This window comes from Marmota flaviventris, chromosome 4 (genome assembly GCF_047511675.1).
Source record: "Marmota flaviventris isolate mMarFla1 chromosome 4, mMarFla1.hap1, whole genome shotgun sequence".
Taxonomy (NCBI): domain Eukaryota; kingdom Metazoa; phylum Chordata; class Mammalia; order Rodentia; family Sciuridae; genus Marmota; species Marmota flaviventris.
The window spans coordinates 83,113,630-83,141,177 of record NC_092501.1 but is presented as its reverse complement, the minus strand read 5'-3'; the positions used below and the strand labels follow the sequence as shown (position 1 = coordinate 83,141,177).

The 27,548-nt window shown below is 33.8% G+C and overlaps 1 protein-coding gene across 11 annotated transcripts in view; it reads left to right on the top strand.

Annotated features, from left to right (window-relative positions):
- The window catches only part of Cdk8 (cyclin dependent kinase 8), a 162,442-nt gene that overhangs the window by 34,539 nt on the left and 100,355 nt on the right, over positions 1 to 27,548 (top strand). For all 11 annotated transcript variants that reach the window (XR_011707353.1, XR_011707349.1, XR_011707351.1 and 8 more), the window contains exon 2: positions 25,421 to 25,496. Coding sequence is in view for 2 of the 11 variants with exons in the window: in XM_027941595.3 (XP_027797396.1) it covers positions 25,421 to 25,496 (76 nt within the window). In the remaining 9 variants the exon portion in view is untranslated. The remainder of the gene's footprint in view (positions 1 to 25,420; positions 25,497 to 27,548) is intronic.

Genomic DNA, 27,548 nt, shown 5'->3' with positions numbered 1-27,548 from the left:
CAATATCTTTATCAAGAGACTATGTGCTCTGGTACATGACTTGGGTATGGGCATTTAGCCAATAACACATGTAAGGCCATCGGTATATTCTGAGTCTTTTTCTGCTTTTGTTCAGTGAGGAGTTGGAGGTCTGTCTGGAGCATTGTCTTCCACTCTGGTTTTTGCTTGCATTTGAAAATCCCCTTTTTGACTTAAAATAGTTTACAGAAAGTAAGGAGCTTGGCCTCATCTGCTTCAGGATTTTCCCCTGAATGCTGTCTAAAGATATTATTAAGCTTGTGCTTGTTTCTTTGCTCAGAAGCAGATTAGAGTTTAATCTGAGACTTGGGGCTTAGCCTCCTGAAAACTGCACCCAAAAATCTATGTAGCTTTTCTAAATCCCGTTGATTTCCTATAAAATTCAAGGTTTCTTAGGTCACCCATGAGTTTTCTCATTTTTCAACCAATTTTATACATTTGAATTTTCTATATGTAAACAAATTGAATTAGATCTGGGTTATATGTTCCTAAAACTGCACTTTCATGGAACAGGCAAAGAAGTTGGGATCCAGGGGACCAAATTTTTGATCTTGATATTTTGTAACACTTGTAACCATTTCTTATAGCTAGTTTTACAGCTTTGTCTTTCATAATGTCTTTGTCTTTTAGAAGGATCCCCCTAGCTCAGAATGAAGAGTACATTGGATTGACAAGTCTGAAGACAAGGAAATAAGATAAATGATTATAATTTAGAAAAGAGAAATTGATTGGGGAGAGTAGTGGACAGTACAAAGAAACATCTCCAGGTCAAGTTTCAGTTTTTGAGATTCACACCTAAATCTTAACTGTTAATTTAAGCCTCCATTGAGTGTTTTATGGGTACTTTAAATTTAGCATATTCCTTGATCCAACCTGAGATTTTTCGGGTTCATTGGTGTTTTTAATGAGTTGATATTTGGCATTGTTGATCTTTTTTTGTTTGTTTTGTAGGTTTACATTTTATTTTATGTATTATATTACACTTCTTTGTATGCATATATATTTACTTGTAGTTATTAGACTTCTTTCTTCTATCTTCTTTTAGATTAATTTTTTTCTCCTTTACTAGCTATAGCTTTAGTTGCATTCCACACATTATTTGTAGTCATTTTATTATCTATTTCTTTTCTTTCTGTGCTCAGGATGGAACCTAGTGCGTACTAGGCAAATGCTCTGTTCAGTATCATGTACTGCACAGTACTTTTCTAATTTCTATTCCAATATCTTCATTGATGCTTGGATTATCTAGAAATGTGTTCCTTAATTTCTCTTTGGTCAGAGAACATATTCTTTATGATTTCAATTCTTGCACATTTGTTAAAGGTTTTAAGATATAGCATACGGTCAATTTTTATATATTTTATGTGTTAAAAAAAACATGGGTATCACTGGGTGCTGTGGCGCACTCCTGTAATTACAGCAGGTCAGGAGGCTAAGGCCTGAGGATTTCAAGTTCAAAGCCAGCCTCAACAACTAATGAGGCCCTAAGCAACTTAGCAAGACTGTCTCAGAAAAAAAAAGGGCTCGGGATGTGGTTCAGGGATTAAGAATCGAGGGTTCATTCCCTGGTTCCCCCCAAATAAATCAAAACAAATCTCTCTCTCTCTCTCTCACACACACACACACACACACACACACACACACACACACAGGTATCTGCAGTCATTGAATATTTTTTATATGAATCTATTAGGCCAAATTAAGTTGCAATTTATCATTATGAAATAACAATTTAGTAATGCCTTTTGAATTAAATATTACTTTGTTATTAATACAGCTATATGAGATTTCTTTTGGTTCATTGTTTGCCATGGTTTACCATTTGTCCTCCCTTGACTTTAATTTGTTTTGAATCTTCATATTTTAGTTGTGTTTCTTATAAAGTTTTTAAAATTTAAATCTAACAAGCTTATAATTCATTTACATCTAAATGACATATTAAATGACCTACTGGCATATTTTGTTTAAATCTTTCATGCTTCCTGTTTACCTCTCCAGCTTAATGTTTTTTAAAAAATATTTTTTTAAAATTTCATTTTCTTTCCTTTATTAACTTGAAAGTTTTACATTCATAATGTTCCTTTAATGATTATTCTAGAGATTAAAATATGTATTTTGATTTGCCAGTGTCTAATATTAATTGGTACATGTACCTTTTCCCAAAAAGCTACAAAAATATTAGACTGCTTTAATTCCATCTACTTCCTCCTTGACATAATATGGCAGTTATGTTTTCATTCTGTGTTTATACCTGAGAAGATGATATCACTGTTAGATACATTTAGAATGAACACCACCTTTATAATTTCTTACTTGTTCTATATTTTCATGCTTTGTTTCGGGCTTATTTTCTTTCTGCCTGAACATTTCATTTAGTGTGGAATTATTGACAAGTTTCCTGTTTTAGATCATCTGGAAATGTCTTTATTTTGCCTTTAATTTTGAAGGATATTTCACTGGGTAAAGAATTCTAGGTTAGCAGTCTCTTTCTTTCAGTTTTAGTAAATGTGTGTTGTTTTAAGCCAAGTTTGTGGTAATTTCCTACAGCAACGTAGAAAATGAATTTACCCTCCTTGATCAGACCTAGATCCCCCTTATCCTAGAAATAAACAAAATACTAGTGTTATATTTCCTGTGAATGCCTTTGTACTTCTGAGTTAGCTTTGTATCACTATGACCAAAATGCCCTGCAAGAACAACTTAGAGGAGGAAAATGTTATTTTGGCTCACAGACTCAGAGAGGCTCAGAACGTGGTTGGCTGGCTCTATTGCTCTGTGCCAAAGATGAGGCAGAACAACATGGTATTAAGGTGTGACAGAGGAAAACTGCTCTGTTCCTGGTGTCCCAAAATCAGAACAGGAGAGAGGAGGAAGGGGAAGATAATAATCCCCAAGATTGTATGTTCTCAGTGACCCACCTCCTCCAGCCATACCCAATCTGCCTATAATTATAGCACAGTAGAGTAGAGTACAGTAGTCCTTTGAAATTATTAATCCATCAGATGAATTAATCCATTAGGCCACAGCTCAAATTAGCTGATTATTTCTCTGAAAATTATTTCTTATGCATTAACAGAAGCTTTTGAGGGACACATCATATCCAAAACATAACAACTGCTTTTAGTATTTTAAAGATATTCTTACTGTTCTGATTTCTAGTATTTTAATCACTAACTGTCAGTCTAATTGTTTTAATTGCTTTTTTTTCCCTTCCTTGGCTGCTTTTAATGTTTTTTTTTAAAAGCAGTTTTTTAAGAAGTCCTGTATTTTTCTTTTTCACTTTTGCTCTTGTGATTCTTAATGCTTCTGATATCTGTATTTTTTTTTAAAGAGAGAGAGAGAGAGAATTTTTTTTTTTTTAATATTTATTTTTTAGTTTTTGGCGGACACAACGTCTTTGTTTGTATGTGGTGCTGAGGATCGAACCCGGGCCGCACGCATGCCAGGCAAGCGCACTACCGCTTGAGCCACATCCCCAGCCCTGATATCTGTAATTTGATGCTATTAATTTTAGAAAATTCCAGCCATTGTCTTTAAGCATCATTTGTGTCTCTTCCATCTTTTTTGTCTTTCTTTTTTTGTGGGATTCAGTTATGTGTATGTTAGCCCTTCTCATCTATATTGTTTGTTGTCTCATATCCTCTGTTTTATGGTTTTCATCATTTGTCATTTCATTCTTTTATTTTGAATGTTTTCCTCTGATTATTCTTTTATTCTTCATTAATCACTTTTCTATTATACTGCTTCTGCTTTTAAGCTTATCAGTTGTGTTATGAAATACATTTGTATTTCCCTGTTTTGGAGAACTTTGTTAGAATTATCTTTTATCACCTTGAATATTATATGAATGTTTAAAAACTTGCATAGACCAACTGGAGTCATGTGAGTCTGTCTGTAATGTCTGCAGCTCTGGTTGTCTTGCCTCATATCATGTGCCTTTTACTGTATATGTTTTAGGCATTGTGTTTGAAATTTTTCTAACTTTATAGCTAGGAGATAGTATATCCCAACATGAGCAATTTCATTTGAGCCAGCAGACTAGTACTACATTAATCTGTTTTCAGGCTTTGATATTCGAAACTGAGCTGCAGTCTCTATGAGAGTCAATATACTTCTTGTTTATATTACTTTTAGGGCACTGCTTTTTATGGTCTCAACCAAAAGTGCATGGGCATTTACTCCCTAGGACCTTTTCCTGCTTCCTTCCAAGTTTTAGTAGTTCCTTTACTCATTAGACCTCTTAGAACCAAACTTATCTCTTGGCTATTATTAAATCCTAAGTTAGCTTGTTAATTATTTACTTCTTGTAACATGTAAATTAATTTTATTTTATTATAGTTTTGCTTGTGATATTCTTTTTAGTTTATGAAAAATAATTATAATCTCACCCATCCCTTTTCAGATGAAATGTTTTATAGAAAAGTAAAAGTTGATAAAAAGAGAATAAATAAACAACCTTATTCTCTACTTAAGGAATATAGCATTAGAAAAATAAAAGCTGCATGAGTACCTTTCTGTGGTAGGGAAAATAATGCCCCCTCCCCCACCCCAATAATATTTATGTACTGATCCTTGGAATCTTTGAATACGGCAAAAGGGAATTAAAGTTGCTGATGCAACTAAGGTTTCTAATCAGCTGTCCTTCCAATAGAAAGTTTACTTTTGATGTTCTGGGTGGGCTCAACATAAGCATAGGGTGCTAAAATATTGAAGAAGGTGATAAATATGAGTCAAAGAGATACATTAGCAGAAGCAAGATCAGAGTGATATGTCTGTTTAAAGAAAAATAAAATGTAAAGTTCAGTAATTTTATCATGTCAACCTAATCCAAGTGCTCAGTACTTCTGTGACTCTGATAACTACTTATTGGACAGAGCAAACAGAACCTTTCCGTCTTTTAGTGTTCTGTTGGTACAGTGCTGGCATAGATACTCTTTAAGGTATGTGTGCTTTTCAGTTCACCAAAGCGCCCCACCCCCACCCCCTGTATCATATACACACATGTTAACCCTTCTAGTAGAGGATACTCAGGAGCCAGTTTTTCCCTCAAGTTGAATCTCAGCTAACTACATGACCTTGGCCAAGTAATGGACCTCTCTGTCCATGAGTTTTCTTATCCATAAAGTATGGCTAATTAGCTGATTCCAGCAATATATAAGAATACCTACCATATTGTGAATATATTGAAGTTTTTATCACTGTATCAATTACCTGTCTGATCCCAGAAGATATTTGAGTTTGCTACTACTTCTAGTAGCAAGTTTAACAGAGCATCTCCTTCCAGTTACCACTATTATCTTTCATATTACCTCCAGTTCTTCACTTCCCATCTACTTGTCAGCCCTCTTTAATCTGACTTCTGCCTTCACCATTCCACTTAGCTGTACTTGCTAATGTCACCATTCTGTGTGTTGCCAAACACAGTGGACACTTACAGAGTGGTTCTGGAATCTTCCTGGCTTGCTAGCTATGTGACTTTGAGCAAGTTACTTAACTTCCCCTTGACCATTTTATTTAGGGATAAAGAAAGAAACTCTTGGAGGGTGGTAGGAAACAAATGAGTCAGTGCTTATAACTGTGCTAGGAACATTATAGTCATTAGGGAAATATATATTATTTTCATTGTTTTGTATTTTAACAGGGCTTTTCCATTTCTGAAGCCGTGTAGTTTCTGAATTACTGTACTTCTTGTTTTTATTTTGTACATGTGGCTTTTCCTTCTCATTCTTCTATTGGAATTTCTTGTCTTCTACTCTGAATGTAAATTTTGAGGGTTTTTTTTTTTTTGAATAAATGTTGAGCCTCCCTAATCTGAAAATCTGAAATGCTCCAAAATCCAAGTTTTCCAGTATCAATTTGATGCTCACTGATAAAATCTATGTAGATATTCCAAAATCTGAAAGAATCAGAAATCTGAAATGCTTCTGGTCTTAAGCATTATAGATAAGGCATACTCAGCCTGAGATCAGATCCTCCAAAGCCTGGATTCCGGATTTTCTTTTGTGTTATCCATACTTTCCTAAGTTGATAGCACCCACTTGTAGGCTTCAAATACCATTTCTGTGCTGCAGATGTCAGAATTACATTGTAAGTCCAGACACATGTTCTGAGTTTAGTACCCATTTATATAATTGCTCTCTTTCATTTTGGTATTTTATAAGTTTTTCGAACTGAACATTTTCAAATTTGAGTTGATTTTTCTTAGTATTTTTCTTTATAGTTAGTGGTAACAGGTTCACCTAGTTGCTTTTGTTGTTAATTTGGAAATTTATCTCTGATATCTTTTTCTTCACATATCTAATGTGTAGTCTTTCAGCAAGACCTATTACCCTTATGTTCAAAATACAATTTCAGTATGTCTACTTCTCTTTATGTAATTCGAGAATTATCTCTTTATTTAAACAGATATCTTCTCCGGTACCAAGCCACTAACCATCTATTAGCTAAAAAAACAGTTGTACGTTTTGTTTTCTTTTGATTATAAGAACATACAGTTAATGTAACATTTACCATCTTAAACATTTTTAAGTTCTGTAGGTAATAAGTAAATTAGTAATGTGCAACCATCACCACTATCCATCTTCAGAATTTCTTCATCTTGCAAAACTGAAACTATGAACATCTTAAATACTATCTCACCATTACTCTTTATCTCTAGTCTCCAGCCACCATCACCTGCTTTTAGTGGATGAATTTGACTTCTGTGGGTATCTTACATGAGTGGATTTATACAGTATTGGTGAGCCATAGGTTTTAAACTTGTTTCCTACATTATACTTCCCTTTTTAAAAATTATTTGTCCCAAAAGCTGCTAACTCTGATCTTCTAAAAATGTTACTTCAATCAAGTCTCTTTATTGGCATCATATTGCACTTCATGAATAGTCAAAATCTTTAACATGATAATACTGGGTGATTTGTGCTTTGTCTGCCTCCCTACATACCCCCACATTTACCATTCCTTATTTATATGCCTCTGTTTGATTTTGAATCTGTCAAGCACCAAGCTCCTTTTTGTCTTAAGAAACCTGTTGTCTTATAGACTATAGCTTTTTAACGTCTGTAACATGATTGAAAAAATGGTACATGTGCAATAAAATGGTTGAATGAATGACAGTGAACTTGCCATGTATTTTGTCGTTTTTTAAAGATTCCTTTTTCTTATCACTCCTTCCTCTGTTCCATAAATAAAATAGGAAATTTGTTAAATTCTCATTTTATTGATTGATTAGAATGCATTTAGCTGGAAATAAAAAAAAAAACTTCCTCTGTATAAAAATGATGTAAACTGTAAGGAAATTTCAGCATCACAAAACTTCTAAGTCATGACTTCAGGCGTCTTTCATTTGTAGAACTCTAGGCACAGTATCTCGTTATGTCATTGTTTTAGTCAGCTTTTTTGCTCCTCTGATGAAAGGATCTGACCAGAACACTATAGAGGAGGAAAAGTTTATTTGAAGTCTAATGGTTTCAGAGGTTTTAGCCCATAGAAGGCCGGCTTCATTCCTCGAGCTCAAGATGAGGCTGAACATCATGGCTGGAGAGGGTGGCAGAGGGAAGTAGCTCACATCGTGGGGATCAGGAGACATGGAGAGAGACAGTTCTTCTCTTGCTAGATACAAAATATGTACCCCATAGCCACTCCCCAATTCCCACTTCCCCAGCCACACCCTCCCACTTTAATTAATCCCATCAGAGATTAATTCACTGATTAGGTTAAGACTCTTACAACCCGATCATTTCTCCTCCAAACCTTTTTGCATTGTCTCACATGTGAGCTTTTGGGGGACACTTAACATCCAAACCATAACAGTCATTAAGGGTTCAAGTTCTTTCCCTCTGTTTTATTTATTTATTTATTTATTTATTTTATTTTTTTAAATTTTTTATTGTTGGCTGTTCAAAACATTACATAGTTCTTGATATATCATATTTCACACTTTGATTCAAGTGGGTTATGAGCTCCCATTTTTACCCCATATACAGATTGCAGAATCACATCAGTTACACATCCATTGATTTACATATTGCCATACTAGTGTCTGTTGTGTTCTGCTGCCTTTCCTATCCTCTACTATCCACCCTCCCCTCCCCTTTTCCCTCTGTTTACATATTGTCATCAGCATCACCTTCATCCTTAGACAGGTTCCTTCATCAGTGCCAAATGATTATCACAGGGAGTAGAGTCTTTATCTTCTTGAGGTTGTCTTTTATTACCAGGAAACCCGCCCAGCAGTCTTATTTCTCATAAGTCATTCATTAGCTGGAATGAGAATTCGTAGCCTATTCTTGAACCAATGACAGGTAAATAAATTAATATCACCTTTGGACTATCCTGACCCACAGTGGGGCTGGGGAAAGTCATATTCTTCTGAGGCACATAGTTAAATTAGGTAAATGGATAAATCTGTACAAAATCAACATTCTGTAAAGAAAGAGTCAGGAGTAATATTTGATCAAAAATGTCAACTTTATAGTAATGCCAATTCCTGGTATAACTAGTACTTGTCACTGACTCCTCTAAGCTTTACTTCTCCTTGTGTGTTCTTGTGCTTCTGTGTTTATCTTGTTTTGATTCTTGTCTTTCCTTAATGTGAGCATATTACTTTATTGGTCTTAAGTACTCTGTTCATTTAGAAAATTTTCTTAGAAACTTCCCCCTTTTTAATAACTTCAGATACTACTCTTGTGTCTACAATTTGTGTCTTAGTCTATAGCCTTCAGTTCTCTTACTTTTCCACTGGACATCTTTATGTGTTTTCATCTCAAGCTCATTTTCTTTTAGAACCATTTACTTGGCTATTTTGCCTTTATCTTTTTCATCTTTCATCCATGAATTTCAGGTCAGATTGGTGGTTACTTTTTGAGGGACATTCATTTGTACTTTTATTTTGTTCTGCCTTGTTTGTGACCATCTTGAAGGCAAGGGCCATGTAGAGTTTATGCATTCCTGGGAATATTTTTTTTCTATTAGCTCATGTAGCTAAAGGAAGGATGTTCCTCCATACATGATCCATTTATGCCCATTGTAAAGCTGCCTATGACTTACTTTAAATGGTAGCAAATTGTAAAAATGCTGATGTCACATTTTATTGACAGTGCAGAGATTGTGTATTCTCTTTCTCTTTTTTTTTAACTTTTTTATTTTTAGTTTTTATTGATTTTTGAAAAAACAATGACAGCAGATTGTATTAAAATTCTTATTACACATGTACAGCGCATTCTTTCATATCTCTGGTTGTATATAAAGTATGTTGACACCAATTCGTGTCTTCATACATGTACTTTGGATGATGATGTCTATCACATTCCACCATCTTTGCTAACCCCCTGCCCACTCCCTTTCCCTCCCACCCCTCTGCCCTATCTAGAGTTCATCTATTCCTCCCATGTTTCCCATCCCTACCCGACTATGAATTAGCTTCCTTATATCAGAGAAAACATTTTGCATTTGTTTTTTTTGGGGATTGGCTAACTTCACTTAACACTATCTTCTCTAACTCCATTCATTTACCTGCAAATGCCATGATTTTATTCTCTTTTATTGCTGAGTAATATTCCATTGTGTATACATACCACATTTTTTTTTTTAATCCATCCATTGGAAATCTGGGACTGGAACCACCATTTGACCCAGCTATCCCTCTCCTCAGTCTATTCCCAAAGGACTTAAAATCAGCATACTACAGGGACACAGCCACATCAATGTTTATAGCAGCACAATTCACAATAGATTGAATATTCTCTATGGAGCAAGTTACTTTGGATCTCTAAAGTTTCATTTTCTCATATATAACAATAATACATTGTTATGAAGTCATTATTAAAACACATTTGCCATGCAAAGGACTGTAAGAAACTTCTGGGAAGATGGCAGAAGAGGAAGCACTAAGATCTATGTCTCTAGAATCAGTGCCAGAATCGCACTGGCAGAATCTGTCCTTTGAATCTACTTTGGAACCCTGAAAGCTGTTGAAGACTTGCAATTTCCAGAGAAAGGCTTGAGTGGTAAATCACAGTTAATGTTGGTCAAGTTTTCTCATAGCGCAGTAGGAGCTGCCCATTTCCCATCCCCAGCACTGTGTCAGGCAGCTATGCATATGTACTTGAATCAGCTTGCACAAGGCTTGTGTGAACCAGGTGGGGAAAAAGGGCCCTGTCCTGCCACTACTGTGGATTTGTGTGCTTATTTTTGTTTCTGATCGTTAATTGCTACTTATAATCAAGAGGTGCAAGAGGTGGGCAGTCACCATGCCATTGTTGCAAGCCCCTAGTCTTCTAAAATGACTTCCAGGAGATTCAAAGGGCTGGCACACTTTTTTTTCCACCTGCATTTTTCTTTTTCTGTTTTTCCTTTTGAGAAAAAGATGATGCAGACATTAAAAGACAACTAAATATACAGGGAAAAAAGAAAGTGAGTTCCTTTTTTTTTTTCAAGTTGTAGATGGACCTTTATTTTATTTATTTAGTTTTATGTGGTGCCGAGGATCGAACCCAGTGTCTCACACATGCTAGGCAAATGCCCCAGCCCCAGAAAATGACTTCTTATGCTAGGAGAAAGGTGCAGGCACAGGAAAAATTGTGAGGTTACAACTCAGATTTATTCTTGGTGCAGACACAGTCTATAACCATCAAAAAACAATAACAAAAGAGTAGCAATCTCTGGGAAAGAGAAAATCTAATTTCTAGTTACTACATTATTAGATTGAGATTTCCAGTTTTTAGCAACAGAAGCAAAACAAACAAAAACCCCAAACAAACAAACAACAATATAAACAGGCATGTAAAGAAACAGGAAAGTGGGGCCCGTTTAGATGAAAAAAAGAAATCAATAAAAACAGTCCCTGAAAAAGACCTGATGGCAGAACTACAGTCCTAGTGTTTATGATGACATTTTTGGTCTACGATGGACTGCATATAGGATGATGTATATACTATATTGCTTGGGTGTGTATTAAATTATACCATCTAGGTTTGTGTAAATACTATGACATTGACAGGACTATGTATTCTTAGTGACACGTTCTCAGATCATATCTCTGTCCCTAATCAATACAGGAATATACTAGACAGACACTTTAAACAAACATATTAAACATGCTGAAAGAAATAAAGGAAGATTTGGGGAGAAGTCAGGAAAATGGTCTGTGAACAAAAGGGAAATATCAATTAAGAGTTAGCAAATGCAAAAAGGAACCAAAAAGCAAGTCTGGAGCTGAAAAGTATAATAATTGAAATGAAAAATTCACTAGATAGTCTCAAAGACAGAGATGAGCAGGCAAAAGAAATGATCAATGAATTTGAATATAAAGCAATGGGAAACATGAAGTCTGAGGAACAGAAATTAAAAGATTTGAAGCCTATGGGACATGTGGGTAAAACATGCTGTGTAGGAGTTCCACAGTGAGAAATGGGGAGAGAATATTTGAAGAAATATTGGGTAAAATTTTCCCAAATTGGATGGAAGACGTGAATATAAACATAAAGCTCAGTAAAATCCAAGTAAGATGAAAGAGATTTATACCAAGATATTATACTTTAAATTTTGAAAGGCAAAGAAGAAAATCTTAAAATCAGCAAGACGGGAGTTACTAGTTACATAACAAGGAACCACCAATAAAATTTTAGACAAATTTGTCACCAGAAATTGTTGGAGGACAGAAGGCCAATATGTTAGAAATCCTAAAAGAAAAACAACCTTTGTATAAGACTTTTGTATTCAGCAAAATTATTTCAAAAGTGAGGGTGAATTAAGGCATTTCAAATCAACAAAAGCTGAAGGACTTTATTACCACTAGGTCTGCCCTGCAAAAAATGCATAAGGGAGTTGTGTAAGTTTTAATGCAGGGCCATAAGGTAGTAATTCAGAGCCAAATGAAGGAATAAAGATCTCAATAAAGGCAGATGTATGAAAAATTCTAAAAGCTAATATTTTCATAATTCTTGGCTTCTATATGATAAAAGAGACAATACAGCTTTTAAATTACTAATCTGAAAGCTAGTATTATTGTAACTTTGGTTTGTAAGTCAACATTTCATTTTCTACATGGTCAAGAGACTATTGCATTTAAAGGAACTATTAGTGTATGTTTTGGGGCAAAAATGTAGAAAGATTTAATTATGTAATACCAGTAATTGAAAGAATGAGTATGGAGCTGTAAAAAGGAGAATTTTTTGAATATGCTTTGAATCTTAATGGCATAAGCTGTTCAAAAGACAAAGATTGGTAGAATCGATAAAAGCACACAAGCTTAGTGAGAGGTAGAATAGTAGAAACTGAGTATGAATTTTGGTTTCCCACTATATGTTCATAATATTCTCATGTACTAAAAGGACATGTCCAATGCAGTGTGCAAACTTATTTGTATTGATTCACACCAACCATTAAAAAAATACAAAACTATATCAAAGATAAATAAGTAAAAGCACATAACCCCACCACACGCTGTCTATAAGAGATTCACTTTAGCTTTAGAGATACAAAGAGATTGAAAGTCAATAGGTAGAAAAAGATATTCCAGCCAGGTATGGTGATGCATGCCTGTAATCCCAATGGCTTGGGAGGCTGAGGCAGGAGGATTTTGAGTTCAATGCCAGCCTCAACAACTTAGCAAGGCCTTAAGCAACTCAGTGAGACCCTGTCTCTAAATAAAATATAAGAAAGGGCTGGGGGTGTGGCTTGGTGGTTAAGCACCCCTGGGTTCAACCACTAGTACCAAAACAAAACAAAACCCCAAAGACATTCCATGCAAAATGAAACCAAATAAGGGTGGCTATACTAACATGAGATAAAACAGACTTTAAAAAGTTCACAAGAGATGAAGGACATTATATATTAACAAAAGGCTGTCTACAGCAAGAATGTGTAATAGTTATAAACATTTAAACACCTAATGATAGACTATCAAAATATATAAAGGAAAAAGGCTACATGAAAAAGTAGATAGTTCTACAATAGTAGGTCACTTCAGTAACTTCCTCTCTCTAATGGATAGGATAACCAAGAAGATAATATTTAAAGAAATAGAGGACTTAATAAAAGAAATCTAGGTCTAACAGACATATGGAACACCTAGCAATATCAGTGTACTTTTTCTCCCTAGATTCACATGAGACATTTTCCAGGATAGATTATATAATTGTCTACAAATTAAGTTTCAATGGATTGTTAAAGGTAGATATCATATAAATTATATTCTCCTAATACCATGGGAGGAAGTTAGAAATGAAGAACAATTTAAATAGGAATTTTGTTTGGAAAATAAACAGTGCATTCTCTAAACTTCAGTAGGGCAAAGAAATCATAAGGAAAATTAGAAAATACTTAGAGATGAATGAAAATTAAAACACAGTATATCAAAACTTATACAATGCAACAAAAGCAGTTGGAAAGGAGAAATTTGTAACTGTAAATACTGAGGGTAGATAAAACAACAACCTAACTGGAAATGAAGTAGAATTATCTATACTCAAAAATGATATGATCTTGTCTGTAGAAAACTAGATTTTATACACAGACACAAAACATTTTTTAAGCTAATTAATAGATGCCCCAAAGTAGCAGCATTTAAATTCAACCTTCAAAAAGTAGTTGCATTCCATACACTAATAGGCAACAATTTGAAAAAACAAATTAAGAAAACAATTCCATTTAAAATACCATCATAAAGAATAAAATACTTAGGAATTAACCAAGAAGGCAAAAGATTGTTCACTGAAAACAAAACGTTATTGAAAGAGTTTGAAGAGGACATAAATTGATAGAAATACACCCACAGTCATGAATTGGCAGATTTAATGTTGTCAAAAGGTTAATACTACCCAAAGTGTCTATAAATTCAGTGTAATATCTATCCAAATCCAAGTGGCTTTCCCCACTCTGCCACCGCACTCCCAGAAATAGAAAAACCCATCTTGAAATTCATGTAAAATTCAAGTCTGCTGACCCTGGAGAGGTAGAACTCACCCTTCCTAATTTCCTAATTTCAAACTGACTACAAAATCCCAGTAATCTAAACAGTATGGTGCTAGTTTAAAGACAGAAATGTAGACGATAGAGTAGAATGGAGGCCTAGAAAACCCTTGCATATGTAGTAAATGATTTTTGCATTTGGAACTGTATTAACATCATAAGAAGGTGCTCAGTAATAGTAATCATCAGGAAAATACAAATTAAATTTACAATAAGGTATCATCTCACATGCATTAGGATGACTATATTTAAAAAAATGGAAAATGACAAGTGTAGGTGAGAATGTGGAGAAATTGAAACCCTTGTGCACTGTGAGTGGGAATCTTAAATGATAGAGCTGCTGTGGAAAACTGTATGGTGGTTCCTTAAAAAAAATAATAAAAGTAGAATCACTCATCAGATTAATAAGCAGTTCCACATCTGGAAATATACCCAAAAGACTTGAAAGCAGAGTCTTGAAGTAATATTTGGTACACCCAGGTTGATAGCAGCATTATTCATAATAGTTAACATGTGGAAGCAACCCGGTGTCTATTAAAGGATGAATGGATAAGTAAAATGTCTGTTTCTCTCTCTTTCTGCAGTATTCTTAAGCCTTAAAAATGAAGGAAATTCTGATGTCATACAACATCTTAGGGACTTTTTGCTTAAGTGAAATAAGCCAGTCACAGAAATACAGATTTTGTATGATGACATATAAGATATTTTAAATAGAATTAGAGACAGTAATAGGATGGTAGTTGCTAGGATTTGGGGGCACAAGTAAATGAAGAGTTGTTAATGGATATAGTTTAAGTTGGAGATAGTTGGTGGTGATGGTTATACAATATTTATGAATGTATTTAATATTTCTAAACTATACACTTAAAAATAGTTGACATGGTAAATTTTATGTTAATATATTTTACCACAATAAAAAAAATTGAAGTGATATTGTGTATTATGAAGTAAGTAAACTTTCTAAGTATGACACTTTTTCCCCCCTAATAAAACACCTTGCAGTTGTTCTAATGGCCTTTTGTGTGCAGTCAGTAATCTAAAGATATTAAGAAATTATTTCTTCTTCTATAGTTACATGTCTGCTTTATTTGTATCTTTTTTTTGTATTGGTTGTTCAAAACATTACAAAGCTCATGACATATCATCTTTCATACATTTGATTCAAGTGGGTTATGAACTCCCATTTTTGCCCCAAATACAAGTTGCAGAATCACATCGGTTACACATCCACATTTTTACATAATACCATATTAATGACTGTTGTATTCTGCTACCTTTCCTATCCCCCCTCCCCTTCCCTCTCATCTTCCCCCTCTACCCCATCTGCTGTTGTTTAATTCTCTCCCTTGTTTTTTTTTTTTCCCCTTTCCCCTCACAAACTCTTATATGTAATTTTGTGTAACAATGAGGGTCTCCTTCCATTTCCATACAGTTTCCCTTCTCTCTCCCTTTCTCTCCCCCCACTCGTCTCTGTTTAATGTTAATCTTTTCCTCATGCTCTTCTTCCCTGTTCTGTTCTTAGTTGCTCTCTTTATATCAAAGAAAACATTTGGCATTTGTTTTTTAAGGATTGGCTAGCTTCGCTTCGCATAATCTGCTCTAATGCCATCCATTTCCCTGTAAAATCCATGATTTTGTCGTTTTTTAGTGCTGCGTAATACTCCATTGTGTATAAATGCCACATTTTTTTTATCCATTCATCTATTGAAGGGCATCTAGGTTGATTCCAGAGTGAATTGTGCTGCTATGATCATTGATGTGGCAGTATCCCTATAGTGTGCTCTTTTAAGGTCCTCAGGGAATAGACCGAGAAGGGCGATAGCTGGGTCAAATGGTGGTTCCATTCCCAGCTTTCCCAGGAATCTCCATGCTGCTTTCCAGATTGGCCGCACCAATTTGCAGTCCCACCAGCAATGTACAAGTGTACCCTTTTCCCCACATCCTCGCCAGCACTTGTTGTTGTTTGACTTCCTAATGGATGCCAGGTCCGCTTACAGAGCCTGGCAGGCGGCGGCCGCGGGACTGGACCTCCTTCTTTGTATCTTTATAATATCTTTATATATTTGTCTACATGATGATATATAAGTGTTTATATATACGTTTGTGCATATTTATATACTTATGTGTGCATAAATATACCTAGAGAGAAGGCATGTATGTATTTTCTATGTATCTACAGTCATGTAAAATACATGTTTTATGTAAGTAGTTTTAAAACATGTGCTTCATGGACTTTAACATGTATCTGAAGTGCTTAGTATCTTAAAATATGCTAAATATTTGATAAATGTTATCATCTTGTGGGATTCCATCTCTGGTTCTGCCAGGAAGTTCCATTAAGAATATTTACTTACAGAGAATTGGATTTTTTGGTATTCTGGAAAGTTGCAGACAAAGGTGTATTTCTGACTTTTGGGAAATGGCACTGAATTTGGTTCAAGAAGTAAGAAAACTTAGGGCTTATAAGTCCACGGGAGCAAATTTTTATTTTTTACAGAATGGTATGAAATTCTCAAATAAAAAGTCAATATTGTTGCAAGACTTTATCTTCTTCAGTCTGGCATAACTGCCTTATGAGAATTCACTGGCATTCATTCTTATTCAGCCCCCATCCACTGTGAGATATTTCTATAGAGATAGAAAAATTGAAAAATATTTTGTATTTTTAGTGTCTCCCATTTCTTCTAGCACGAATATTAAGAAGAAAAGAATGATTATAAGTGACCAGTTTCAAAATAAGGTTCTTGAAGTGAAGACACAGTGAATGTTGTTTTATCCTTAATAGAGTTGTTAAGAAAAATGAGACTTTGGGGAAACGATATAAGAAAGTTTATTGGATAAGTAGTTTGAAGGAAAATCCCCATATTCTTGTTATGTTAAATGATGATGTAATGTTTTAACCGAACAGACAAGAAAAGACCAAGGTTTTTTTTTAAACTTCCAAGGCAAATATTTTTAAAGCTCTGCATAGTTATTTCTCCAAACTAGATTAAAATGAGTTTGAAGTATGAGAGCCAACAGACTTGGCTTAACTTTCATGAGGTAATATAGAGGAGAGGTATTCACTAATAGGTTTACAAGAAACTTTGTTACTTCTTGGGACTTGGCATCAGAAGCTGCCAGAAGACTTGACAGTGATTCCTGTTGGGTTTGTTCACTGTTGTATCTTGGAGACTGTAGTGGTGCCAACCACAGGAACTCCCAAATTGCTAGGAAAGTCTCTCAGATCTAGAATTAGTAGTTCTAATAATAAAAATTTTAAATATACTAATGCCATTAATCAAAAGTTAACTTGTGGATTTCATCTGTCAGAATCATCAAAAGAGCACAATATATTAATATTTCAGGGGACCTTAAGCAAAAGACAGCATAACTAGCTATAATGTACTTTCAGATTTTACCCAATTTAAATGTAAGGAAGTATTTCAATTTGCTCTAATGCATTGTAATCTACTGTAAGATTATTAAACACAGTAAATGATAAAATGCCACCAGCAGTGCACCTGTTGCCAAAATATTAGCCTGCTGTATATAGCAAGGGAGAACTCCAACCAGATGAGTTGTGAGGTATCTCAATAAGAAAAACATGCTTTGTAGGGTTTAGGATTCGATTGAATGATTCTAAGGAGAGACTAGAGGGAAAAGACCAGCTCTGGATTGGATGCTATCATGAAATAAGGTCAGTTTGATTATTGCGTTCATTAAGGAGTAAGGAGAGATGTGAAGGTGGAACAGGAGACTTATTTTGCAGGTATAGTACAGCCTTGGACAAAACTTGTTTCCCATTGCCTTATTAACTGGCCTTGCCACTGATCTCTTAGGAATATTACAATTTGATCAATCAGTAGAACATATTTTCACTGAGTCCCTCCTTCTGGTCAGATTCAGCCATTTAGCAGATCATTGCTTTGTGAAATTCAAATTTTTACTATTAGTAAAATTCCATTGATCAGGAGATTATTCAGAGAGCTTCATCTACATTGGTGAAGATAGTTCTTTATATATACTTTTTGTTGCTCTTGTAAGGTTAACTAATTGAGTTATCTGAAGCAGATATTGCTGTACACATTTAAGACTGAGGAGATTACATTTGAACAGTGTAACACTGACAAATGCCGAGTTACTTAACAGTTTGTAGTCCACTTCTAAGCCAAGAGCCAAGGTCCCTGAGTGTAGTTTTGATATCAAGGGAATCTTGCCTAGGTGTGACATCATGGGGATTGCTCTCCTGCTTATTTTTAGTTCACTATTTAAAGAGTTGCTTAGTTGTTGAGTGTAATTACTCAGGAACCTAGAGTGAACTGAATTGCACCCAAAACAAAGAGGCTACAGTCTCAACCATTTATTTGATTGCATATTTTAGTGAAATCACAAAGAGATTGTATCCAGGTATTAGATTCACACAGGAAATGGTAAGAGACCCATATAACAATATTATGAATAGGAGTCTTTTGGGTATCATTGTTAAAGGTAACAAATGTCTCAATAATTTAGATTCTTTTTTTTTTTTTTTTTTTTTTGGTTCTAGGGATTGAGCTCAAGGACACTTGACCACTGAGCCACATCACCAGATCTGTTTTGTATTTTATTTAGAGACAGGGTGTCACTGAATTGCTTAGCACCTTGCTTCTGAACTCTTGATCCTCCTGCCTCAGCCTCCTAAGCCAGTGGGATTACAGACGTGTGCTACCATGCCTGGCAATAATTTAGAAATTTAAACAGGCACAGAAGAATATAGAAAAACCATGCATGGTTCTGGCTATTTAAATCTTGTTCCATGGGTCCTTGATGGAAGGAGTGACTTTGATGCTTTTTAATGCAAAGGCTTGAGTAAAAATAGTATGTTGCTCTAAGATATGAATTTTAAGAATACTCACTTTGACATCTCTGGATGGGATAGTCTTTAAGTTATTTGAAGGTGTGTTGTCTCACAAGAGCTATGGGGCCAAGGATTCATGCCATAATGTGGCAAAATCATTTCCATGGAGTGTTCAAGTGCAGTCTTCTTCTAATGATACTTCAAAATAGCTAGTCACCTATTCTGAGAACATGTAAAACTGATTAAGTATCTAGCAAGTAAGGATAGTTGTTTCCATCAGTGACAAGATTGAACCCTGGAACATTAGTGTTAATCAGAATTATTACAATGGAAATGAATGAATCATCTGTTGTACTATAATACATAATTGATTTATAAAGTGACTGTTTCTAATGCCCAGGGAGTTAGAATGTATTAAGAATAGCAAGGACTTTGATAAATGTGTATAGTCTTTTGATTTCTATGAACTGTCCTGTGATTAATACCAACTTTTGTATTATGGACATGAGTCTGCCTCTTCTCAAAGTACATATCATTGAATTATATATTCATTAATATATTTTATTTGCATATAACCAATTTAGAGCTCCCATACTACCACTACTTTTTTTTTTTCCATATTGAAGATTGAACCCAGGGGCACTTAACCACTATGCCATATCCCTAGCATGCATATGCGCTCCGCCCACCCCACCCCACCCCATCCCACCCCCTTTTAGATTTTTGAGTCAGGGGCTCACTAAGTTGCTGAGGCTAATTTTGAACTTGGAATCCTCCTGCCTCAGCCTCCCAAGCCACTGGGATTACAGGTGTGCACCATTGTGCCCAACCCCCATACTTCTTTTGATTTGACAGATAATCAATTTAGAAATGTTTTCACAATAGTTTTGAATTAAATAACATTTGGAGAATGTTGATCAAATCATTATTTTTACTAGCTTGCCCTTTTTAAGGTGAAGGAGCAAATTTTTGCATTACCTGGTGGCCATTCCAGGAAATTCAAAAATATTTCAGATGTAGAATATATCTTATATCTTATTGTTTAATTATTCTGGATTTGCAACCTAAATTTACTAAAGGCAAAATGAAGAAGACTCTCAAATGATATAATAATTGCAAACCTAATTCTTGGTATCTAAAGGTAAGAAAAATTCCTGGGGATATTTAAAAATATAGCACTAAGAATAATAGGATCTTTGATTTTTTAAAATAAAGAAATCTTATTGAAAATGTTTTATACCAACACATTTATTTGTCATCAGGCTGTTGGTAAAAATATTTCCTGAATTTGATGTGTAAAGCATGTACTACATTGTTAGAGTTGCTTCAGTATAGTTGATTATTGAACGTGGCATCATGAGAATGATTGATATCTTATAACCAGATTTTTGTTGTTGTTGCTTTTTTCCTACCCGTATAGGGTAGGTAGAAATACAGTGGTATCTGTATACTTGTACATAAAACCAAAATTACAACTGTGAAAAAAGATTTAAATTCATGTATAAATATATCAAAAGTATTCTAGCTGTGTTATTTCCAAATAAGATAGAGAGCATCATGAACAGTAATTTTGGTAGTTTACATGTAGTTTAAATGGAAATAAGCAAAGGATATTGCTTTTGGATTTTTAATATACTGCTTTGGGGTATAAAAACAAGGGTTTATATCTCTGTATGACTAGATTTAAGTATACTGTTTTGATACTAATTTTGAAAGCCATGCAAGTATGTCCTTTACATTAAAAAATCTTCTAAAATATGATTAAGGCCCAAGAAAATGTATTTAATGGCTATCTTTGTTTTGAATCTTTGCATTCTTTCTCTAGTTGGAAATACTAGGGTCATTAAAAATACCAAAGATGGCACACCAAAGAAGTTAAACCACATCCCTAAAGCATCGGGACTCAACTATTTGTCATCTTGCATAATCAACAAGATTTTATTCCCTTGTCCAGCATTCTTAAAAACCTTTTCTCTTAATAACCCATCATAACTCAGTATGCAGTGACAGTTGTTTATGGTCACATAATAAGACACTTAAATTTAACACATTAGTCTCATTGTATTTCACAGTTTTTACTACATAACTAAGCATATTGACTAGTTCATCTGGTTTGTTTTCCCTGAAGCATGACTTTGTGAAGAAAGTAGTGCATTGTCTTGCCTTCTGGCGGGAGCTCCTTGATCCGACTATTCCAGAACGTTCTCCTGCCACTGCAACTGCTAGTGTTATTATCCAGACAGACTCCTATATAGGACTCAACTGCCAAAACTACATCTTTTCACAGAGTAGTCAGTATTTAATGATCTTATGCAAATGTGGAGCTAGTCTAGAACTTAGTACTTCTAAAACTTGTTTTGAGAAAAACCAAATATGTCAGGATTCCTAATCCTTTCTGAGTAACTTGTTACCCACCCCCACTGGAAACTTGTAAAATATATCTTTTGTCTTTACTTTTCTGAAATGTGTAGATATTGTGTTATGGGTTTGTTTTCATTCTTTTATGTGGGAATTCCGTGGACCTTTCTGATTTTGAAAATCATTTCTTTTAGTTACAACTTTGCTTCCTCTTTTTTCTCTCTCTGAAACTCCTCTAAGTATTTCTGTTTTGGATCTTATGGATTGTTCCTCTGATTTTCTGTTTTTCTCACTTTCTGGAGCTTTCTTTTGCATTGCTTCAAGATACAGTTGATTGTCCCTTTTATTGTGCACTTTGAGCAACGTAGGTATTAGGGATGCCTATATCCCCTTATGCAGCTTAAAATCTGAGTATAATTTAATATTTATCTTTATGTTCATTTACATTTCTCTCAACTGTAGGAACTCTGTATAATTTTTGTGTATAGTTTTTATGCATTTAATTTTTATAGTAGATTTATATATATTTTATGAAAGTAAAAGTTAAAATAGATTATTACATAAATATATTTTATGCATTTCTGGCATACCTTTTAATTTTTTTTCAATATTTCTAGGCTATACAATTTGCAAGTTTTTACAAATTGTCATAAGTCTTTAAAAAAATTGCATGTAAATGGACCCACACAGTTCAAATCCATGTACTTAGAACACTATATATAGTAATTATTCATGTTTTCCATATTTTTATTAGTGCATTGTAGTTGTATATAATGGCAGGATTCATTGTTACATATTCATACATGCACATAATAATATGTAAAATGTATCTTTTGTCTTTACTTTTTTGTCTTTACTTTTGGCCAGTAGTGCTCAATAGTATTTCCCCCTTCCATCAGTTACTCATTTGTATAATCTGAGTATTTTTACTAGATATCAGTGAAACTATGCAATAGTGTTTTCATTAAAAAGTATGTACAACTATAATGCACCAGTACAAAAATGTGGGGGAAAAAAACTGTGTGGATAGATAAAAAATTGAACATACTTTGTAAACCACAAAGTACCATTGTATTATAGTGGTATTTATATTAGATAGTTTTCAAGAAGGGGTTTTCTTTTTTATAATTAAACATTTTTTTTCAGTTATTTGACATTAATTCTCCCCATTGCACATTTTTTCCCAATAATTTATAAATAAAGAAACATGTAATTACTTGAGATAGGGAATAGAACTGATTGAAGGTTAGAATAGTTTTTAGTTCATTGGGGAGAAATTGTTATTTATCAACTTAACCATTTTTAAGTAAGAAAAGGTAGTAGGTATAAAGGAAGTGAATGGGTGAATCTTTGGTTTAACTTATTATTTCCATTCTCACTGTCTTAGATCTTGGAGGGATCAGTCTAGGGTGCTAACCTCACATAGTAGAACTCCTGGGTTAGCCATCTGGTTAAATCAATACCCTGCACATGAAAATGTCTAATAGACATATTCTTATCCCAGTTGCATTTTTTTGTCTTTAACTTCATTAGGCCTTTCATAAATAATTCAAATTTAGTGAGCATTAAGTACAGATATTCTTAATGTCTTTTTAATGTAATGAATACCCACAGTGCTTTACTGGAAAGTATCTTATACAACTGATTATCAGAAAATTATTTTTTTCCCAGGAAAATAATTTACCATTGGGCTATGTTTTCCTCACTAAGATTTGGTATAAAATATATTGTAGAAGCAAAAATATAGTGTTTTAAATTAACTGACTTTATAAGAGGATATTAACTCATTCAGTCAAACCTTCATTGTACTCAAGTTTCTATTCCTGTCACCTCTACCTTTTTACTATATGACCTCATTTCCAATTTCATAAAAATAAGAGTCATCAAAATGGGAACTGCTCTAGCCTTTTGCCTCTAAACCAACTTGTTTCTATCTGTATCCACTTTTTGCTCTATGAAAGGAGTGTATCCCTTCTAACTCTAGTAATTTCAGTGTCTTTGCTTTCCTAACCTGCTCTTTCCCCATCAGCAGCTCCTTTTCTCTGGATTCTTCCCTGTTGGCTCTTCCATCTTTTTAAAACGTAATTTTTTTAACCTTATATATTATTCCACCACCTCCTTTTTTTCTTCCCCTCAAAGAATTACCTACATGTATTGTCTCAGTGTATGTTCCATTCATTCCTCAGCCTTTTGCAATGTAGGCTCTGTCACTACTTCATTTCAACTATTTTTGTCTAGTAGACTATCCACGGAGGCTTCGTTATTATTAAATTGACTTTCCTTACCAGACCTTTGCAGCGTTTGATACTATTTACTGTTCTACTCTTCTTGAAATTTTTTTTTAAGTCTTTTCTCTTTAGTTACATTGCATCTGCTCCCATGGCTAGAGCTTCTTCAGCTGTGTATATTGATTATGATAAATTGATGTTTTTAGTTTACCCTTGAGCTTGAAGTATTTTATTCAGCTTGCTTCAGCCATGCCCACCCAAATGTCTCATACGTCCTGAAAACTCAACCTACACAAAAGGAGAATTTTCATCTTTTTCCCCCCAAAACCTTTTCCTTCTGTTGTTTGTTATTTCAGTGAATAATGTTGTAATTCACTTGTTACCTGTGACTCCTTCTCTTTCCTTAACCTACTTTAATTACCTTCTGTCTAGTTTTCATACTAACCACCATTCTGCAGTAGCCATCATCATTACTCTCCAAATAATTTTAATACTAATTGCTTTTAAATATTCTGCCTCCTGCACTTGTTTACTCTAAGCATTCACAAGGCAACCAGAGATACATTTTCCAATAAAATATAATTGATACTCTTTTTGGGGGGTGGGGGTAATTAGGGATTGAACTCAGGGGCACTCAACCACTGAGCCACATCCTCAGCCCATTTTGTATTTTATTTAGAGAAAGGATCTCAGTGAGTTGCTTAGTGCTTCACCTTTTGCTAAGTCTGGCTTTGAACTCACGATCCTCCTGCCTCTTAACAGAAAACTTTACTTTATATTATTGTTCTTTGAGTTAAAAAGTCTGTCATGGTCTGATCCTAATTTTATTCCTGCCCTGATCTCCAGTTGTATACTGTATCTATTCTTTCCAAAATGCTTCATTTTCTCTCACCTCACATGCTTTCATTACCGAGTACCTCTTAACTGATACAGAGGCAACAGTTCTCAAAGTGTAATCCAGGAACCGTTGGCTGTTGATGAGTTCCTTTCATAGGGTCTGCAAGATCAGTGCTGTTTTCATAATTATGCTATGATAATTGCTTTTTCCATTCTTATGAGTGTACAGTGGATTCTTTTGTAGAGGTAAGATAATGTCTGATGATACCATGGCTCTGGTGGCTAATGAATGATATTGGCATTTGTATTTGTGTGTTTTAAAACGTTGCCTTCCTTAAATTCTCAAAGGGCAGATACTGATAGATATAACAAACAAAAAGTTCTTCAGGTTCTCAGTAATTTCTTAGAGGAAAAATGGGAGTGGAATCTCCAAATTTTGAGAACAGCTATATAGGCCTCCTCATTTGAGACTTCCTTTGAGAAGTCTTTGCTTTGGGTCTTCCATGAAAGGAACCTTTGGATGATGTCTCTGGTTTTTTCTTGCCTTATTATAGCACTTATTATATTATTACAGTTTAGCTGTTTATCTGACTAGGGCAGTAGACACAAAAAGGTACAAAAAATAAGATATTCCTGTTATATCTTTAGTATTTACCACAGTTCTGTATACATAGAAATTGTTCAATAAGTAAATACATGTTGAGTAAATATCTCTTGAAGGTATTTGGGGATGACCTGTGTTATTATCAGATTATGATCATTAACAGGTTTTTAAAATTATAACCATTTTGTGCTTTTGTGATGCTTTCTTAACTTTTTTGATCTACTGGTAATCTGATTTGGTTTTTGAAAGCAAGTTTTGTTTTATGTTTATATTGTTTAAATACAAACACATCAGCATATATAGAGAAAATATATTCGAATATTAGAATAGAAAGAATTTATCACCATGAGCCAGAAGGTCTATCTCTGAATCTGTATTTTTCACAAGTAACCGTGGAGCCTTGAATAAATCTTTTTATTCCTTTTAAGATAATAGGTTATCTAAAAAATTTTTCCTGTATAACATGCAATTACATATGAAAGTATTAAGTGCATATTAAACATGATTTATTTTTATTTACATTTTACTTTAGAATGTACATAAATGTAGATCTGATTATATATTAAAATATCTTTGTTTTTATAGGAAGGATGATAAAGACTATGCTCTAAAACAAATAGAAGGAACTGGGATCTCTATGTCGGCATGTAGAGAAATAGCAGTAAGTGAAACTCTTTTTATCATTGTTATTACCAACTAATTTTTCAACTGTGTAGGTTTCTGTATTGAATTGACCTCATTTATTGAAAGCTGATGAATATTTTCCATATTAAATATTTATAAAAATGTGTCTTTTTAAGAAGTAGTAAAGGTAGCATTATATTTCTATATAATGTAAATGCAATTACTTGAGATAAATGTAATCTTATTTATATGAATATATATCTTTTCAGTAGATGTCACTAGTAGTTAAGTTTCTGTTATTTTACTTGAGTTAGTAAAAGTGGTTAGACCATATAAAATTAATATTTCTATCTTAATAGGATAAGATTAATTTCATTACTTATGTCAAATTAAAATGAGATTGTATTATTTGATTAGAATTATATCTGTCTGTTCATCTGAATATGTAAAAATATATGCCTTTTCCTTTTGGAAGCATAACTTTCCTTATGGTAATTAGAATCTCATTTTGATTCCAAGGGGAAATATTCTTCATGTTAATACATTACTTAATAATTACATAGTCATTTAAACTCAGCATTACTTCCTTGAGATTTTACTTTAGTTTTTACTGTTATAAAAAGTATGGGACCAAATTAATTTTTTCTGCTTTAATCAGAATATTCTGGGACATATATATTCAGCTCTTCTCTCTGCATAAATAAAAGCTTTTATGAACTAAGATATTAATTTAAATTATTATACTTGTTTAACAGATTCTATGCCAGTATGTCTTCATCCAACAGTCTTTATTATGTACTGTGTTGACAAGGTCAATGATTATAGTAGGAAAAGTAAAGAAATACAGAACAAGTTGAGGTCCCCAGCCTCAAGTATTTATATTATTCTAAGGAAGGAAACTCATAAATCTCATAAAGCAAACAGTGGGCAAAGCACCACGATAGAAAAGTGGGAATGGAAGAGATTAGAGAAACAAGTAAGGTTCCAGGTGTTGAAGGACATATAAGAATTACTTCCATGAGGGATGCATAAGGGAGGACATTTTTAACTGTATCACATTGGAAGATGTATTTCAGTTAATTGATAAATTTTTATACTCTTGAATCTTAAGGCAAATATCTATATATTAGCTATCATTTCTTCAGTATCTTACTATTCTGTTTATTCAAGTCAGTTTTAAGGAATTAACATCCTTTGAACTATGGTCAGTGATGTTAGAAATCAGGATCGTGATTGCCCTTTGTGGAAACAGTGACAAGAAGTGTGACAGGGAACTAGTGCTAGTAATGTCCTGTATTTTGATCTTGTTCTCGGTCTGGTTCCAAGGGTTCAATATGTGAAAATTTATTGAGCTATATGCTTATAGTTCATATACTTTTCTTTATATTTATTACTTTTAACAAAATGTTTTTAAAATACAAAACTTCATTCAGTTCTGGAACAAACTTGGTTATCTTTACCTATAAGGATTACTAAATTCAGTTAAACACAAAAAGAAATAGGATAAAGTTTTAATTTTGTTGAAATCTAATTTACAGATGTTTTCCTTTTATGCCTTTTTTTTTTCAATCTGATTGTAGACGTCTTTGTTAAAGGACTTTGTAAATATGGGCTGTTTCTAGACTATTTAGTCTGTTCCATTGACTCTGTGTCTAGCCTTATGCCAGTACCAGATTACTCTACTTTTATAGCAAGACTTACAGTCAGGTTGTGTAAGACCCACCAGCTTTAATTTCTTATCAGGATTATTTTGACTGTTATAGATCCTTTGCATTATCATATAAATTTTGAATCAGCTAGTTAGTTTCTACTTGTAAAAAGTACCTGCAGGGATTATAATTTTTATAAACCCAGGGAGAATTAACATTAATAATATTGGGACTTTCAAGCCAATGGAAAAACATACTTTCCATTTTGCAAGGTTTCTTTAATTCTTCTCAACAGTGTTTCATAGTTTTTAATGTAGAGGTTGTGCACACCTTTTGTTAAGTTGATTCTTCATGAATCAATTTAAAACATAAAGCACTTCATATTTTTTATGCTAAATGGAATTATTTTTAAAAAATTATTTTCATTTATTGTTCCTGTC